The sequence below is a fragment of the Centropristis striata genome, chromosome 1 (assembly GCF_030273125.1).
Source record: "Centropristis striata isolate RG_2023a ecotype Rhode Island chromosome 1, C.striata_1.0, whole genome shotgun sequence".
NCBI lineage: Eukaryota > Metazoa > Chordata > Actinopteri > Perciformes > Serranidae > Centropristis > Centropristis striata.
In genome coordinates, this window is record NC_081517.1 from 335,892 (window position 1) to 352,500 (window position 16,609).

Consider the following 16,609-nt stretch of genomic DNA (forward strand, 5'->3'; position numbering starts at 1 on the left):
GGAAGAGTTTGAATTTTAGAAAATCTGCCTATTAGTTCGGATGTGGAGATTGATTCCAATGTTATATCTGTAAAGCACCAAACATCCGTTTATCTTAGCTGAGCATAAAGACTGTAACAGTCTGTAATGTCCAACGTGTGATCTGACTATGAGCACATCTAAAGATCACTAATTAACATATTAATTCATGGAGCTGATCCCTGACCTGGTGGCAGCCAGGGGACACAGAGACAGACAACCATTCATGCTCTCATTCACTCCTACGGGCCATTTAGAGACACCAGTGGAGCTAAGCTGCATGTTTTTGGACTGTGGGAGGAATCTGCGCTGACATGGGGAGCATTCCTGTTCTGATATATGAAGCCAACAGCTGATCCTGTGAGTAGTGTGTTTCCTGTAGCCACCACGAGGCTCAGGAGTTGGAAATGTGGAGATCATAAAAACTGACTGTAAATATTAATTGTAAAATATAACATTAACTTGTAATGCAGTATTGGCAGGCTGAAGTTCACAATATGATGCCACAAAACGTACATCATAAGTGACACTCCCTTAACGCCGCACCACCCAGCGGCTAATAGCTAGTAGCTAATAGCTAATAGCTGATAGCTAATAGCTGCACCAGCAGTTTGTCTGAATGAAGTGAGAAAAGCTTGCATGCAGTTCCTCCGTTTTCATTCATCTCCTTCAACACAATCTCACTGTTTGGTCTCTGCTGTGTTTCTTTCTGTCCCCACCAGAACCGGAGGAGGTCAGAGGTCAGCTCTGATGTTTCGATGGTCTCTGAGGGACTCTGAGCTCAGTCTGCTTTCAAATTCAGATTCCATCCACAACAAATATGCCTTTACATTTCAAAGTATGGTATTTCTATCCTCATAGAGAGGAACATGTTGCAGTGATAAGCTCAGAAACAGGACACACACACACACACACACACACACACACATACAAAAACACAGTTTACTAGACTTGTGTGGAGTTTCCAGTGTTTACATTCACTCCCCTTCACTGAACTCTAACCGATGCATGTCTTAGCTTAACCATGACCCTGAAAACACACACACACACACACACACACACACACACACACACTACACACACACACACACACACACACACACACACACACACTGTACACAGCCTAATGGGATGATTAAAGAGGTGGCTGACCGTAAACTGACCAAACTGTTTGTCATTAATGAAACCTTGAACAAACACTGCAGAGTCTCTGTGGACACATTTTTCCCAAAATGTGCTACTGTTGATCCAGCCTGAGGAGATAAGAGTCGTCCGATCGCTGCCAACACGGCACATCTAGTTTCATTTATAGTCATCAGATAAGGGCTGCTCTCAGCTCAGAGGCTTCTGTTTTGACTGATTTAGCAGTTTGAATTGTTCTGGGCAGGCAAGCTTGTTTCCAGATCGATCGATATGTTCATCCAACATTCAAAGCACAAACAAAGAGTACAAACTATTTAACAAGTCCTCCAGAGACAAACTGAGAGACTGAATGGTCAATATTAATCCTGACTTTGAATCCCTTGTTTGACCCCAAACGCAGTGGACTTTTAAAAAAGCAAAACAATAGCATATTTTTTAGACCCAGAATCCTTCAAACTGTCAGTTGAAACGAGGCTTTCTAAACTCTGTTTGTAGCCTCGACACTGAACCAGGAGGTGACCCTGGTAGAAACACCTGGGGCTTTTTCTCAGACTTGGAAAAGCTCCTCCAGAGGACAATAGAAAACTTTTTTTTTTTTTTACAGGCTGAGTAGTGCTGCCCTACTCTAAATCATTCAACATTGACAAAAATAAAAGAAGACATGTGGTAACTGTGATGGATTATCCCACACAAGTGTCAAGACTCTGCAAGTTTAATCGTACACATAAAAGTAGAAAAATAAGGTACCCATCAATCAAAAATCCTGTTTAAAATTAATGTCATTGCACTTATTTTGACGTTGATCCGAACGTTATATATATTGCCCTGTTTGCTGTCACACCAGAAGCTGGATCAGGATGTGTTAGTTTCAGTTGTTGGTGGCCTGATATCCATGGAGGCAGGAAGCCAAAAGTGGAGAAATGATGCCCTCCGTTATCTACAACATTGTCTGGTTTAGATGTTGAGCAGGCTTAGCTAGCTTGCTAACATTAGCCACTGGCAAAGCTATATGCAGTAAACACCTGGTTGAGTTTTTGGAAGAGACCTTTGGCTCAACTTGACTCTACCTGATCGCTCCTTTTTGGTTTTCCATTAGCAAAAGCTGTGAATCGTTCTCGGCACTTGGTAGTTTTTTTGGTACCGCTCTGCTGGGGCTCCAAGTCAGCTGAGCCAATTAATAGTAGAAATTAAACCACTGCTCTGATGGTCAGAGAGAATTGTTGCTAAGCTACAGTTAATATCGACCACAAACTATACACAATGCTGTACAGTTGGCTAAGTGCAGACGCTGTACCATGCAGTGTGAAGGTGGCTTCAGGAACAAGTCATATTAAAAGCAATGCAACTTTTCCTGATGAGTTATTACACGAGTTCAGAGTTAGATGACAACCCCCTTATTCGTATAATCACAACACACTTCGGCCTGAAGTGATGGACATATTCCAATTCAAACAGTGTCTATGAACATAATCACCCATCAAGCATTGTTCTTACAGAGAAGTCGGCCCTACTACACTGTAATTTCCCAGCTTGGGATAAATAAAGTATTTCTATCTATCTATCTATCTATCTATCTCCTTGCCGGCGGTTGCTGTGGATCGTAGCTGCTCGGGCCGTAGAGCCTTTACCGTTTCTGAACGTTGCATAGAAATCCTGCAAAATTACACTGACCTGCTCTTTTGTCAGTCTTAAGGTCTAAACCTACGTTTTTATCTTGACGACAGTCTTCAAAGCATTTGAAGGCCCATCTCATTTGCTTAACAATGTTTTGTTAATTTCTGCATGTCGTCTGTTGGCAGGTGATTCACACTCTTCATATTATTCCACTCGTCCATAGTTAGGCCACCATGGAGGCTGAAATTGACCATAAATGTTTCCATTTTGTAGAAAACCAGTTTGATACTAATGGGAGATTAAAGAGACTGCCACATAAGCCGTTTTGGTTGCTTAGTAACGGCAGTAAGTCCCAAGCACCTTGTATAAAAAGGTGAAAGCGGAGTCAACAGAGAAGGAATTGGACGTCACAGCCTTGATTGATTGGAGCCATCCATTTTATAATAGTACTCATACATGTACAGATACTTTCTTTTGTTGACAGGTAATAAAGCAGTTTTTTCAGAGCCAGAGCATTCACCATTGTGTCAGAATGGCCTGGCTAGTGAAACAGAGTGACTGAGTGATGATGCCCAGTTGAAGGGAACACAGTTCCCATCCTGTCAAAAAAGCTTTTGCTGAACTAACATCGATACTGTGAACCTAAAACTTATTTGGATATAAGACTTTGTGACAAAATGCAAAACATTTTTCCTGCGGTTGTCTCACGTCTGTGTACATCTGTCTCTGCTTTTTCAGTTCATCAGTTATAAAAAAGTTATGTGTACTTTATGTGTTGGTCGTGCATAGCATACTATTACTCAGCAGCTTTTGGGTCTTTTCTGTTGTTTGCTAGCAGACAGGATGACGGGACGCACCTCCACACACTGCAGAGCAAATTGGAAGTAATGAGCTGGAGGACTGAACTGCAGTGTATTACCATTCTGCGGTGGGGAAAACCCTCCAGCTTATTTGTATTTGTTTAAACTAATCACAGTTATCTGGGGAAGCAGGAAGGGGAGCAGAATGCTGCATAAAATACAAATAATAATCATCCTACATCCAGTTAGTCAGACTAAGAAGTAATGTAACAAAAAGATTTGCAGTTGCTGCCAGAATGACACAAATACCAGGTGACAAGACACATCTCAGCTTCTCCTGTCAGGGTGGAGACGCTGGAGGAGAAGTGTTGTTGATCATCTCACCTGTGAATCATCATTCATTCTGCTGTTGGAGTCGGTGACCTCCTACCTGAAAAAGTGCTTTTGGCATCATGAGCTAGTTTTGGAGTGAGGTTACAGCTCAAATGTCTGACAGAAGCTGTAAAGAGAAATATTATAATATGCTATTATAGGAGCTGATCAGAGCCTACGGGGGTTGATTCTGTTATTAATCATTAATCAGTTATTAATCATGATCTGACCTTCTCCACCATCGGTGTCATTTGGGTAATCGGTGGTCTTGTCAGTTAATGTTTGATATGTTACGTGGTTGTGATTGCTAATCTCTTCACTCTCAGTAATTGAAATGCAGGCTCTGTTGCTCAGTACATACGTGGTAAAAAAAAAGTGCAGCTCATTTAGTGAGACGAGGAGACGTTAGTTAGATGGAAGGATTTGATGCAGGTCAAGGGGAAATCATTTCACTGTGAGAGGTGCAGCAGTGGCACTTTTCTGGCAGATGAGCTGACGAGTCATTAGTGGTTATGGAAGTCTGAGCCAAGTGTGGAAGAAATCAGCATCTATCTCTGTCTGCTTCTATTGCTGTTACATATATTAAGCCTTAATGAGCCTTCAGTCATCTGCTTTCTATATCAGTCTCAGCCTGCAGGACTGGTTGGTGAGGAGGCTCACGTTGTTGGTAACGGCCCTTCAGGGATCTCCAAACTCAGGAAAACACCGATGATGGAAGAAAATTCAGCTCGAGCAGCCAAAAACAGTCCAAGTGTTACAAATGAAAACACACACAACTGCAATTTTGGGACTTCAGTTCAAAATACTTCACTCAGAAAGCTGATCAAAGCATGTTTGTTTCTCTTCGTCTATCAAAGTATTTGGTCTTGTTCATCACTGGGGCATATTTAAAAAAGGCATAACTTTGTTAATTTAGTTAACTTTTTAACTATTTTTTTCTATCATTTTGTCCTATCAATAAGCATTTTTCGTGAAAAACATATTTAAAACGACGATCTTAATGCTGTGCGGACTTATTGATCATGACAACACTGTGGTCTCAATTGCTAGTAAGAAATCTTCAAGACATGATGTTAATTGTGCAAATAATGATCCAATTTGGAAGAAAATAGATGATAAAGAATGGTTTGATTTGGGCGTGGCGGCCTCTGAAATCAGACACGGCGAGCCGTCATCACGAGAGAAGAAAAGTCAACGAGTGTAACGGCAAACTGGTGACTACATCCATTATTTATACAGTCTATATATATATATATATATATTAAATATGTTAATATATATATTAAACATGTATATATATACATATAGTCTCGCTATGAGAGAGACTAACCTAATGTCATAACTTTTATAAATTAAAAGCTTTGTGTGCCTATTATTCCCAGCAAGCATTACAGAAGCCTTATGAAGAAATACAAGGAAACATCTAATCTCTGAGATTGGTTTCTGTATTGGCACCATGCATGAAGGGAAGGAGCTATAACTGAAGTATTACCGAGAGGAAACATTAGATTTCTATCACAGAACAAACTGCATTGTGCTCACGAGGTGATTTTAACACAGACGACCAGCGAGTGCTCTACATGTGAACGGTGTTTTTTCCTCTTCCTTTACTTCAGTTGGACGGTTGATCCCACCCAGTCTTGGACTCAAGTACTTTCCACAATAGAGCTGTCACAGCTGATTGATTTTACACAGTGTGGCTCTTTTGTCATTTCTATGTCATTGTTCTGAAATGTTTTCATCCTGATCCCGAAATACCTTCTCCTGGCTCCGTGTGGCGCGTGTATACAACTTCCTCTCCAGTTATAACTGACAGGAAGTAGATTCACAGCGAAGAAACAAGGATTCTCACAGAAAATCAACACACACACACAGGTGATGATGAATCTGGTGATTTCAAACCTTTTCCCAGCCGCCAAAGGTCAGAGAACCACTGTGGAAATTGGATCTGGCCTTAACATATTTATTCATCCTATTTTTATATTAATCTTTCATAATTCATCCGTAATTAAAGTGGCCTTTGCTTTGAAGATGTCAGCTTCATTTTCTTTCAATCACAGCTTCACACCCTGAGATTGGAGCTGACTACTTCCTGGACTCCTGTGGTCAGAGAGATTGGAGCCTGCATGGACTGGAAGCTACTCAATAAACCAGAACTGAGAAAAAGTGAACAACACTCATTTTTTTTAACCTTTTTTATTTATTAAACGTTTATTTGAAAAGGGACAGGTATGTAGCATTAACTTATGCCATACGCTTCATCATTTATAGCCTAATTTAGCCTAAATTTGTTTAAGAGACGAACTACGAGATGAAGTTCAGCACTGTGTGTCAAGATTTTCTAGTCATAAATCTGTAACAGGCATTGTGTGTATGAGTTTAGAACTTGAGGATTTAAGTATTTAAGTCTTGAAGTCTTGAAGCAATTTTTGACTAGGATCCATTTGTTTTGGTGCTTAATTGAACCATTTTTGACCACTCGAGAATTAATAAAAATGGTATAAAAAATTAAAATTAATAAAAAATCCGTCCAAAGTTGAATGAATCTGCAATTTTCCTACAGGACACAACAGGCCGTTTATACAGAAAGGTAACATTTAGGTTTATAAAATGCTCTCACTACAATGAAATGAAACTGACTTATAATATCCACAAAAGGCTTTCCATTGATACCCAATTTCTGCAATTTTAGGGAGCCCAGTATGCAGAAATATCGATTATACATCATTTATAGAATAAAAACACATTAATACTGCATTAAAAATGCATGTGGGTGGTATAGAGTGAGTATGCCTGTGAAGGTAATCTGTCTCTGGATCAGCATCAGCATGGAACACTGGAAATGGTGATTTAGAACCGAATGTGATATTTTTTAACCTAATACTTATTGGAAATACCATTTCTGTCCCTTCAAAGCATCAGAATGGTTTAATATTGGCATATAATTAATTGTAAAGTATATTTTCACATCCTTGCACAACATTTAAAGAAGCTTAGTGGCAGACTTGGAGACAATGATGGCTTCCCCCTTAAAATAGAAACAAACAATTGAAGATAGAAAAGAATGTTTCCATTAGATTTTTTTGCTTTCCCAAATAACGTTTTCAGATTTGTGTAAATCTGGTACCCATTGAACCATTGACTGGTACCCATTGAACCATTGACTGGTACCCATTGAACCATTGATTGGTACCCATTGAACCATTGACTGGTACCCATTGAACCATTGACTGGTACCCATTGAACCACTGACTGGTACCCATTGAACCATTGACTGGTACCCATTGAACCATTGACTGGTACCCATTGAACCACTGACTGGTACCCATTGAACCACTGATTGGTACCCATTGAACCACTGACTGGTACCCACTGAACCATTGATTGGTACCCATTGAACCACTGACTGGTACCCACTGAACCATTGACTGGTACCCATTGAACCATTGACTGGTACCCATTGAACCATTGACTGGTACCCATTGAACCATTGACTGGTACCCATTGAACCATTGACTGGTACCCATTGAACCACTGACTGGTACCCATTGAACCACTGATTGGTACCCATTGAACCACTGACTGGTACCCATTGAACCACTGATTGGTACCCATTGAACCATTGACTGGTACCCATTGAACCATTGACTGGTACCCATTGAACCACTGACTGGTACCCATTGAACCACTGACTGGTACCCACTGAACCATTGATTGGTACCCATTGAACCACTGACTGGTACCCAGGTTCTTTAGTTTCATATGTTTAATACCGAGTGGTCTGGGCTGAGATCTAATCCACAACCAGCTAAATCTACTAGATGGTTTTAGCAGAGTGATCCTGAGGATCAAAGAAGGTGTCAGGAAGACTTTGAACCCCTGTAAAAAGGTTTCCAGGGACTCTGTTAACATGATGTATTTCCACCATCCTCCCTGTAGGGACAGACTGGCCATCTGCAGAAGTTAGAATAATATGACAGGACTAAAAATAGATGTTTCCTGCATGGGCAACACAAAATCAACTATTTGATCTGTTTTTGTAATTTCTTGGCTCGGGAAATGAGCCTGTGGTTGCTCATTAAACAATCAGTCAGCAATATATTTTTGCTCTTTCACTGGTAAAAGCCTCACAGTGAGGTTGTGAAAATAAAAAGTGTTTGATGAAAGCACAACTGCTTTCAAGGTTTTACTTTTTAACATGAATGGGTTTAGTTTATGATAATCTCTAAAGGATGCACATCATAAGAACATGATCAGAGAGCAGGCTTGTTTTATTCTGTGCTTTCAGATATCAATAACTCAACACAGATATGAAATGTGCTTTTTCAGACGAGATAGATTTTCTCTTTTTGTTTCAGTGAGAATCAATACACAACTTCTCTGCCCTTAAAAACTCCAGAGCTGCTGAAATCAAGTTTCAGATGCCAAACAGTGTAAATGACAAGTCACCTAAATGGAATGAAGGAGTTTTTAGAAACACTGATTGTTGCTTTTCAATGGAGCCTGGTGTCCGTCAGAGGAACCGAACACAACAAAGTAAGAAGATCTCGTCTGTTTGACACCTCTAAGAGTTATAACACGTTTATAACACATACTAACATACTGAGACAGTCTGCAGCTCTTAAAGGGGAACGTTTGTTAAAGTCAGGTTGTATGAGGTAGAGTAACCTGCAGAAGATGATGATTCCTGGTTCAGCAGGCAGTAAACAGACTGCAGACAATAAAACACACAGTCATGGAAAAATATTAGACCATTGTTTTCTCAGATTCCTTGTTCATTTTAATGTCTGGTACAACTAAAGGAACATTTGTTTGGACAAATATAATGATAACAAAAATAGCTGATAATAGTTTAATTTAAGAGCTGATATCTAGACATTTAACATGGTTTTATTGATTATAAACAAAATCATTTATAAGAAAACTATGAAAATGTCGATATATCAGCTCTGAAATTAAACTCTTATCAGCTATTTTCATAAAAATGAGTGATTGTTACAGCAATTTATGGCACTTTACAGTGTTGTGTGTGGAAGGTCCCTTTACCTTTTATTGGTAATTTTGTGTCTTTTTTGGTCATTTTGTCTTTTTTGTAATTCTTGTGTCTTTTTAAATAATTTTTGTGTCTTTTTTCAGTCATTTTGTTTCTGCCTCCAGCGGCCCCCAGGTAATTTAAGTTTGAGACGCCTGCTTTAAACCATGCTTGTGGTAGTGCAGTGTTTATTTAAATACCCCTAAAATATTAAAAATGATAACTTAAAGCATTATCAAGGCTATCCACTATATCTTTACATAATAACGTAATAGTAGTTTACTGCTATATTAATGTTCTGAATGTCATGTGCAGCCCCTTTAAATGATGTAATATTCTTTAAACTGATAACTGAAGGAAAAGCATTAACCAATTATTTTGCACAAACGTCAACGCTCAGATGTGCTCTTCAGTGTGTGTCGGTCCAGTTCTTACTGAAGAACAAATAAATAAATAAAAAACGTGAATGTTGGAATCTCCCTGGAAAATAAGAAGTGTGTTTTAAGAAGAAATGGCATTACATTACAGAAAAAACTGTAAATACCAGCACATTATCTGAACATTATGAATAATCTGTCATGCATCTTTAAGGCTTCATATGCAACACTTTTTATTTATTTATTTATTTTTAAATGGCAGTGGTTATTCTATAAATGTGCAATACATCCACATAACAAGAGACAAAGATAAAATCTAAACCCTCAAAGTCAAAAGTCTTTAATGCTCTTCATTCTTTGACACAAAGTGAAAGATTCTGTTTCCATGCAGACGCTTCAGAGCCTCCAGTGGTAAATGTTCTCATGTTCTCTGTTTTATGTAGATTCAGTCATGGAGAGGGAGGTGTTCCCATCACACACACATTATTAGACATGGAACCAATAAATAATTCATTTGCTGACATCTTATTACCCTCTGCGTATCAACACACAGTGGAGTCATTATAATTTCATGTTGCAGTCGTCTCCAATGGAAACGTGCATTGATTGATGGTTAGTCCACTGATTGGCTTTGCAGTCAATCATAATGTGCAATAACTGCACATCATATACGGACATGTGCACACATGACTTCATTTCATTTGTGTGTCTCGTTTTTTAGCATGTTGAGACGGAATATTTCTGCTGCCACAAAATGTCAGTTAAGTACAAATATTTCACTTATTTGACTCACAAATTTGTGAATAGTGTGTCAGCTCACGATCAATCAACTCTGAATAACTGGAGAAACGCTTATATCTCTGTCATATGTTGAATTGACACAAGATATAGTGAGACTTTTAATGCTGACAGAATTCAGTTTAATTGGATCCACAGAGACGTATGAGACACAAACATTTGGCTTTATTAAAAAGAAACTTTTTGCTTTCTCTCATCACATTGTTTGCTTTGACACTTTAAATAAAGGACAGGTACAATCATGTTCTGTGTCTTTCCTCAAGATAATTAATCATGTTTGTCCTTGTTTTTAATCACCTGGACTGAAGCAGAAGAACAGAAGAACAACAAAGCCCACCACCCACCCGTCTTTCTCTTCAAAACACCCATATTCACTTTATTCATATTTACAGTGTTTATCATCCTCGACCAAAAGTTCATCAGGAATCCCTTGGTGAAGTAAATCCATTTCTGTACTGAATCTAAATGTTGAAACCACACCAGTGCTTGCTTTAATATGCTCATTTTCTCAGTTTAAAATGATAAAAGTGGTTCTGTGTGGCACATTTTGCTTTCTGAGTCATGAAACATGAACGAAGGAATAACAAAAACACCAAAATCAGGTTGTTCAGCTGTCTGCTGCTCTTCTCAACTAAACATATTCACTCATTATGATGGGAAATGAAAAAGCTTTCCATCACATAAAAAGGATTTTTTCCGATTGTGTAGAATACCACTTTACGTTGAGTGTTTGCCTCCATCCTACAGAAGACTTACGGCTGAAACAGAACCATGATTGCTGTCCGTCCAAGTCACTTAGTGTGTCAAGTCTGCACGAGAATCAATCAAGAACTCAATCAAGTCTCCTGGCTGGATAAATGCTGTGGGCACATTTCTAATTACATATATACACTTAAATAGAGTTTTACCCATATTTCTCCTTATACATTCAGTCAGGAAAATCTGTTAAAAGCAGACCGGCGGGCTTTATATCGACACAAAGCAAGGAATGTGCATTAAACAGTGGATTTGATTTCCGTTGGACGTAAAACCTCCGTGGTGTATTGTTATTATTCTCTAGTTTGGTCATTTGAACTAGAATAAGTTAAACATTAAAGCCTCCTCGTCTCTTCATGGCAGCAAGACGAGTCACGAGTCGCATGCAGAAGTCCACATTCTGTTTCCATGAAACCAAAGCAGTAAAAAACTTGACACTTTGAGGGTCTTTGTACCACAAAAACAACGAGCGTCCATCGCACACAACGCAGGCGCCATCACCACGACGACAGCGTACGGATGGAAAGATGTGAGTCCTTTTCTTTTATTTTATCATTCCTGATAAAACAAATCTGCTCAAGGTCCCAAAGCCAGTAAAGATGAATCAGCAGAAGAACCTCCTGATCTGTGTCTAGTTCCTGTCCATCAGTGATCTGCTCGTCCTCAGACGTTCGTCTCTCCGTCCACAGAGGACGTGCAGCGCTGCAGCTTGTCCTCCAGACTGGCGTCCTCCGTGCTGCTGGCGTGGCGGCCGGCGCCTCGGTGTGGCAGGAAGGAGAACTGCAGCCGGCACTTGGCCGCCGCGCTCCTCCCGTTGCTGTAGGACACCACCAGCCTGCGGTTCTCCTCGGGAGCGGCGCCGCGCGAGGCGTCTCCGGCGGCTTTGTTGAGGCGAGGCGAGTCGCCGCCGGGCTCGCTGTCGTTGTTGTCATGGAGATAGGGCAGGTTGCCGGTGGCGATGCTGCCGCTCTTGACGTGCGGCGTCTGGCTGTGGGTGTGGCGGTACTCCTCATCGATGTCCTTACCCAACTTCCACCGCTTCCACTTCTTCAGCATCTCAGACTGCACCTGATGGACGGACAGAGGACAGATAGAGGACAGATAGAGGACAGATAGAGGACAGGTACAGGACAGATAGAGGACAGATACAGGACAGACAGAGGACAGGTAGAGGACAGATACAGGACAGATAGAGGACAGATAGAGGACAGATACAGGACAGGTAGAGGACAGATAGAGGACAGATAGAGGACAGATACAGGACAGACAGAGGACAGATAGAGGACAGATACAGGACAGATAGAGGACAGATAGAGGACAGGTAGAGGACAGACAGAGGACAGATACAGGACAGGTAGAGGACAGATACAGGACAGGTAGAGGACAGATACAGGACAGATAGAGGACAGACAGAGGACAGATAGAGGACAGGTAGAGGACAGATACAGGACAGATACAGGACAGATAGAGGACAGGTAGAGGACAGATAGAGGACAGATACAGGACAGATACAGGACAGGTAGAGGACAGATAGAGGACAGATAGAGGACAGATAGAGGACAGATACAGGACAGATACAGGACAGATAGAGGACAGATAGAGGACAGATACAGGACAGATAGAGGACAGATACAGGACAGATAGAGGACAGATAGAGGACAGATACAGGACAGGTAGAGGACAGGTAGAGGACAGATAGAAGACAGATAGAGGACAGACAAACAGAGGACAGATACAGGACGGATAGAGGACAGATAGAGGACAGACAGAGGACAGACAGAGGACAGATAGAGGACAGATACAGGACAGATAGAGGACAGATAGAGGACAGATACAGGACAGGTAGAGGACAGGTAGAGGACAGATAGAAGACAGATAGAGGACAGACAAACAGAGGACAGATACAGGACGGATAGAGGACAGATAGAGGACAGATAGAGGACAGATACAGGACAGACACAAGACAGATAGAGGACAGATACAGGACAGATAGAGGACAGATAGAGGACAGATACAGGACAGATAGAGGACAGATAGAGGACAGGTAGAGGACAGATAGAAGACAGATAGAGGACAGATACAGGACAGATAGAGGACAGATAGAGGACAGATACAGGACAGATAGAGGACAGATAGAGGACAGATACAGGACAGATAGAGGACAGGTAGAGGACAGATAGAGGACAGATAGAGGACAGGTAGAGGACAGATACAGGACAGGTAGAGGACAGGTAGAGGACAGATAGAAGACAGATAGAGGACAGACAAACAGAGGACAGATACAGGACGGATAGAGGACAGATAGAGGACAGATACAGGACAGACACAAGACAGATAGAGGACAGATACAGGACAGATAGAGGACAGATAGAGGACAGATACAGGACAGATAGAGGACAGATAGAGGACAGGTAGAGGACAGATAGAAGACAGATAGAGGACAGATACAGGACAGATAGAGGACAGATAGAGGACAGATACAGGACAGATAGAGGACAGATAGAGGACAGATACAGGACAGATAGAGGACAGGTAGAGGACAGATAGAAGACAGATAGAGGACAGACAAACAGAGGACAGATACAGGACAGATAGAGGACAGACAGAGGACAGACAGAGGACAGGTAGAGGACAGATAGAGGACAGATAGAGGACAGGTAGAGGACAGATACAGGACAGATAGAGGACAGATACAGGACAGATAGAGGACAGATAGAGGACAGATAGAGGACAGATACAGGACGGATAGAGGACAGATAGAGGACAGATACAGGACAGACACAAGACAGATACAGGACAGATAGAGGACAGATAGAGGACAGATACAGGACAGATAGAGGACAGATACAGGACAGATAGAGGACAGATACAGGACGGATAGAGGACAGATAGAGGACAGATACAGGACAGACACAAGACAGATACAGGACAGATACAGGACAGATAGAGGACAGATAGAGGACAGATACAGGACAGATACAGGACAGATAGAGGACAGGTAGAGGACAGATAGAAGACAGATAGAGGACAGACAAACAGAGGACAGATACAGGACAGATAGAGGACAGACAGAGGACAGACAGAGGACAGGTAGAGGACAGATAGAGGACAGATAGAGGACAGGTAGAGGACAGATAGAGGACAGATAGAGGACAGATAGAGGACAGACAAACAGAGGACAGATAGAGGACAGATACAGGACAGACAGAGGGCAGACAGAGGACAGATAGAGGACAGATAGAGGACAGATAGAGGACAGATAGAGGACAGGTAGAGGACAGATAGAGGACAGATAGAGGACAGACAAACAGAGGACAGATACAGGACAGATAGAGGACAGATACAGGACAGATAGAGGACAGATACAGGACAGATACAGGACAGATAGAGGACAGATAGAGGACAGATACAGGACAGATAGAAGACAGATAGAGGACAGATAGAGGACAGATAGAGGACAGATACAGGACAGATAGAGGACAGATAGAGGACAGATACAGGACAGATAGAAGACAGATAGAGGACAGATAGAGGACAGATAGAGGACAGATAGAGGACAGACAAACAGAGGACAGATACAGGACAGATACAGGACAGATAGAGGACAGATACAGGACAGATAGAAGACAGATAGAGGACAGATAGAGGACAGATACAGGACAGATAGAGGACAGATACAGGACAGATAGAAGACAGATAGAGGACAGATAGAGGACAGATAGAGGACAGACAGAGGACAGATAGAGGACAGATACAGGACAGATACAGGACAGATAGAGGACAGACACATGAGGAAGATTAAATGAGACACGAGGACGTCATTAGATGGACTCTAGTCTGTGACTATCAGGCCAAAGACTCCATCTAAAAGTTGAGAGATGATCAGATGATGAGGTGGAGTCCGTCCCACTCTGTAAACAACAGAATAAAGTGGAGCTCCAACAGAGACTTTAGAGCTTTTAGATATAAAAACACTGATAACGGCAACACTGATGATGAAACATGTCTCAGTTATCGTCTCTATGAGGGAGAGGAAGGAACTGCAGAGATTAAATTAAGGTGGTGCTCGACATGAAAGCTCATCTGTCTCACCTCTTTGTTGACGAAGCAGTAGAGAATGGCAACCAGCAGGCCCTGAAACAGAACCAGATCCACTTCAGTCAGCCATGGAACATTAATGTGACACCGTTTATACTGGGGAAACACCTCTAAATATTCTAATTATTACCATAGATACCCTGAGATCACTTACGTTTGGTTTTCACAGGAAGTTTTTTTTAAAAGTAACTAATCTCCCTGGCCACTTTATTAGGTACACCTTGCTAATAACCGGTTGGACCTTCAGAACTGCATTAATTCTTCCTTTGCAGGATTCAACAAGGAGCTGGAATCATTCCTCAGAGGTTCTGGTCCATGTTGACATGATAACATCATGCAACTGATGCACTGTGGCGTTTAAACAATGCTCAGCTGGTCCTCAGAGATGAAAACATCCCCTCCACCTTTACACCCCCACCTTCATAAACCATTAATACCAGGCAGGTGGATCCATGGTTTCATGTTGTTCACACCACCGACTCTGTCTGAATGTTGCAGGAGAAGTTGAGACTCAGACCAGGAAACGTTTTTCAGATCCAGTGTTGTCCAGTTTTGGTGAGTCTGAGTGACCTGCAGCCTCGGCCTCCTGATCTGAGCTGCTGCAGCAGCGTTCTTCATCTAATCCATTCTTAACCTCAGGTGTGCATAAACTGCAGTTTATGATTTTTTATATAATTTTATATATAAATGGAAAAAAATGGGAAGTTATCAGTAATTGAGAAGCAGGTAATAATCGGTTATTGTTTGAAAAAAAAAAATCCATATTGTACGCCTCCATACAATACAGGTTTCATTATTTTTTTTATTTTTTTTGTGCCTGCATTATGAGGAAAGAATACAGCATATTTGTTCGGCCTCCAGGATAAACACAAACAATGCATTTTGGTCAGTGACATTGGATGTAAACAGAAACTTTTTGTTTACAAGAAAACCTCCACAGGGCACCTATAAATATTTATATTGTGCTTACATCATTTATTCATTTGTACAGGAGTTTTCTCCAGTTTCCTGTTTTACCCGTTCTTAAAAAGTTTGACAAAATAATTATATAAAATGGAAAAAAATACATTTTAAGTCTAAATTAATAGATTTAACAAACATAATGACTTAATATCAGAGAGAACATACAGTAAAGAAACAGGAAAAGGCTAATAAATGATTCCTGAGAAACACACTAACGTTGAAACATTTAAGGATGTAATGTGAATGAGTTTAAGGACTCTGACCTGGAAGGAGTTGAACAGCAGGTCACAGAAGAGGCGGATGAGGCGCAGCATGGAGCCTTTAGGGACGGACTCGTCGATGACGAAGGTGAAGAGGATGGCGTGGATCCCCAGCAGAGGAATCAGCGTCAGAGTGGACTTTGCTAATCTGGATCAGAGGAGGAGAGATAAAAGACTGAAACAAAGAGCAACAGATCGATTCACTGAGTTCACTTCATCAGGTAAGACTCACCTGAACTTGTAGTCCGTGTATCTCATCTGATGAGCTCTGAGTTTAGACATCAGGATCTTAATGATCCGTATAAATATGAAGAAGTTAATCTGAAGAAGAAGAAGAAGAAGAAGAGAGGAGAGTTACATGTAAACAAATATACTAAA

At 41.0% G+C, this 16,609-nt stretch overlaps 1 protein-coding gene across 4 annotated transcripts in view; it reads right to left on the reverse strand.

Annotated features, from left to right (window-relative positions):
• Positions 1–9,710: 9,710 nt before the first annotated feature.
• Positions 9,711–16,609, reverse strand: part of gcgrb (glucagon receptor b) — an 88,986-nt gene continuing 82,087 nt past the window's right edge. For all 4 annotated transcript variants that reach the window (XM_059343815.1, XM_059343704.1, XM_059343736.1 and 1 more), the window contains 4 exons: positions 16,464–16,552; positions 16,235–16,379; positions 15,003–15,044; positions 9,711–11,978 (listed from right to left, as the gene is read on the reverse strand). In XM_059343815.1, coding sequence (XP_059199798.1) covers positions 11,574–11,978; positions 15,003–15,044; positions 16,235–16,379; positions 16,464–16,552 — 681 coding nt within the window. In that variant the 3' untranslated portion in view covers positions 9,711–11,573. The remainder of the gene's footprint in view (positions 11,979–15,002; positions 15,045–16,234; positions 16,380–16,463; positions 16,553–16,609) is intronic.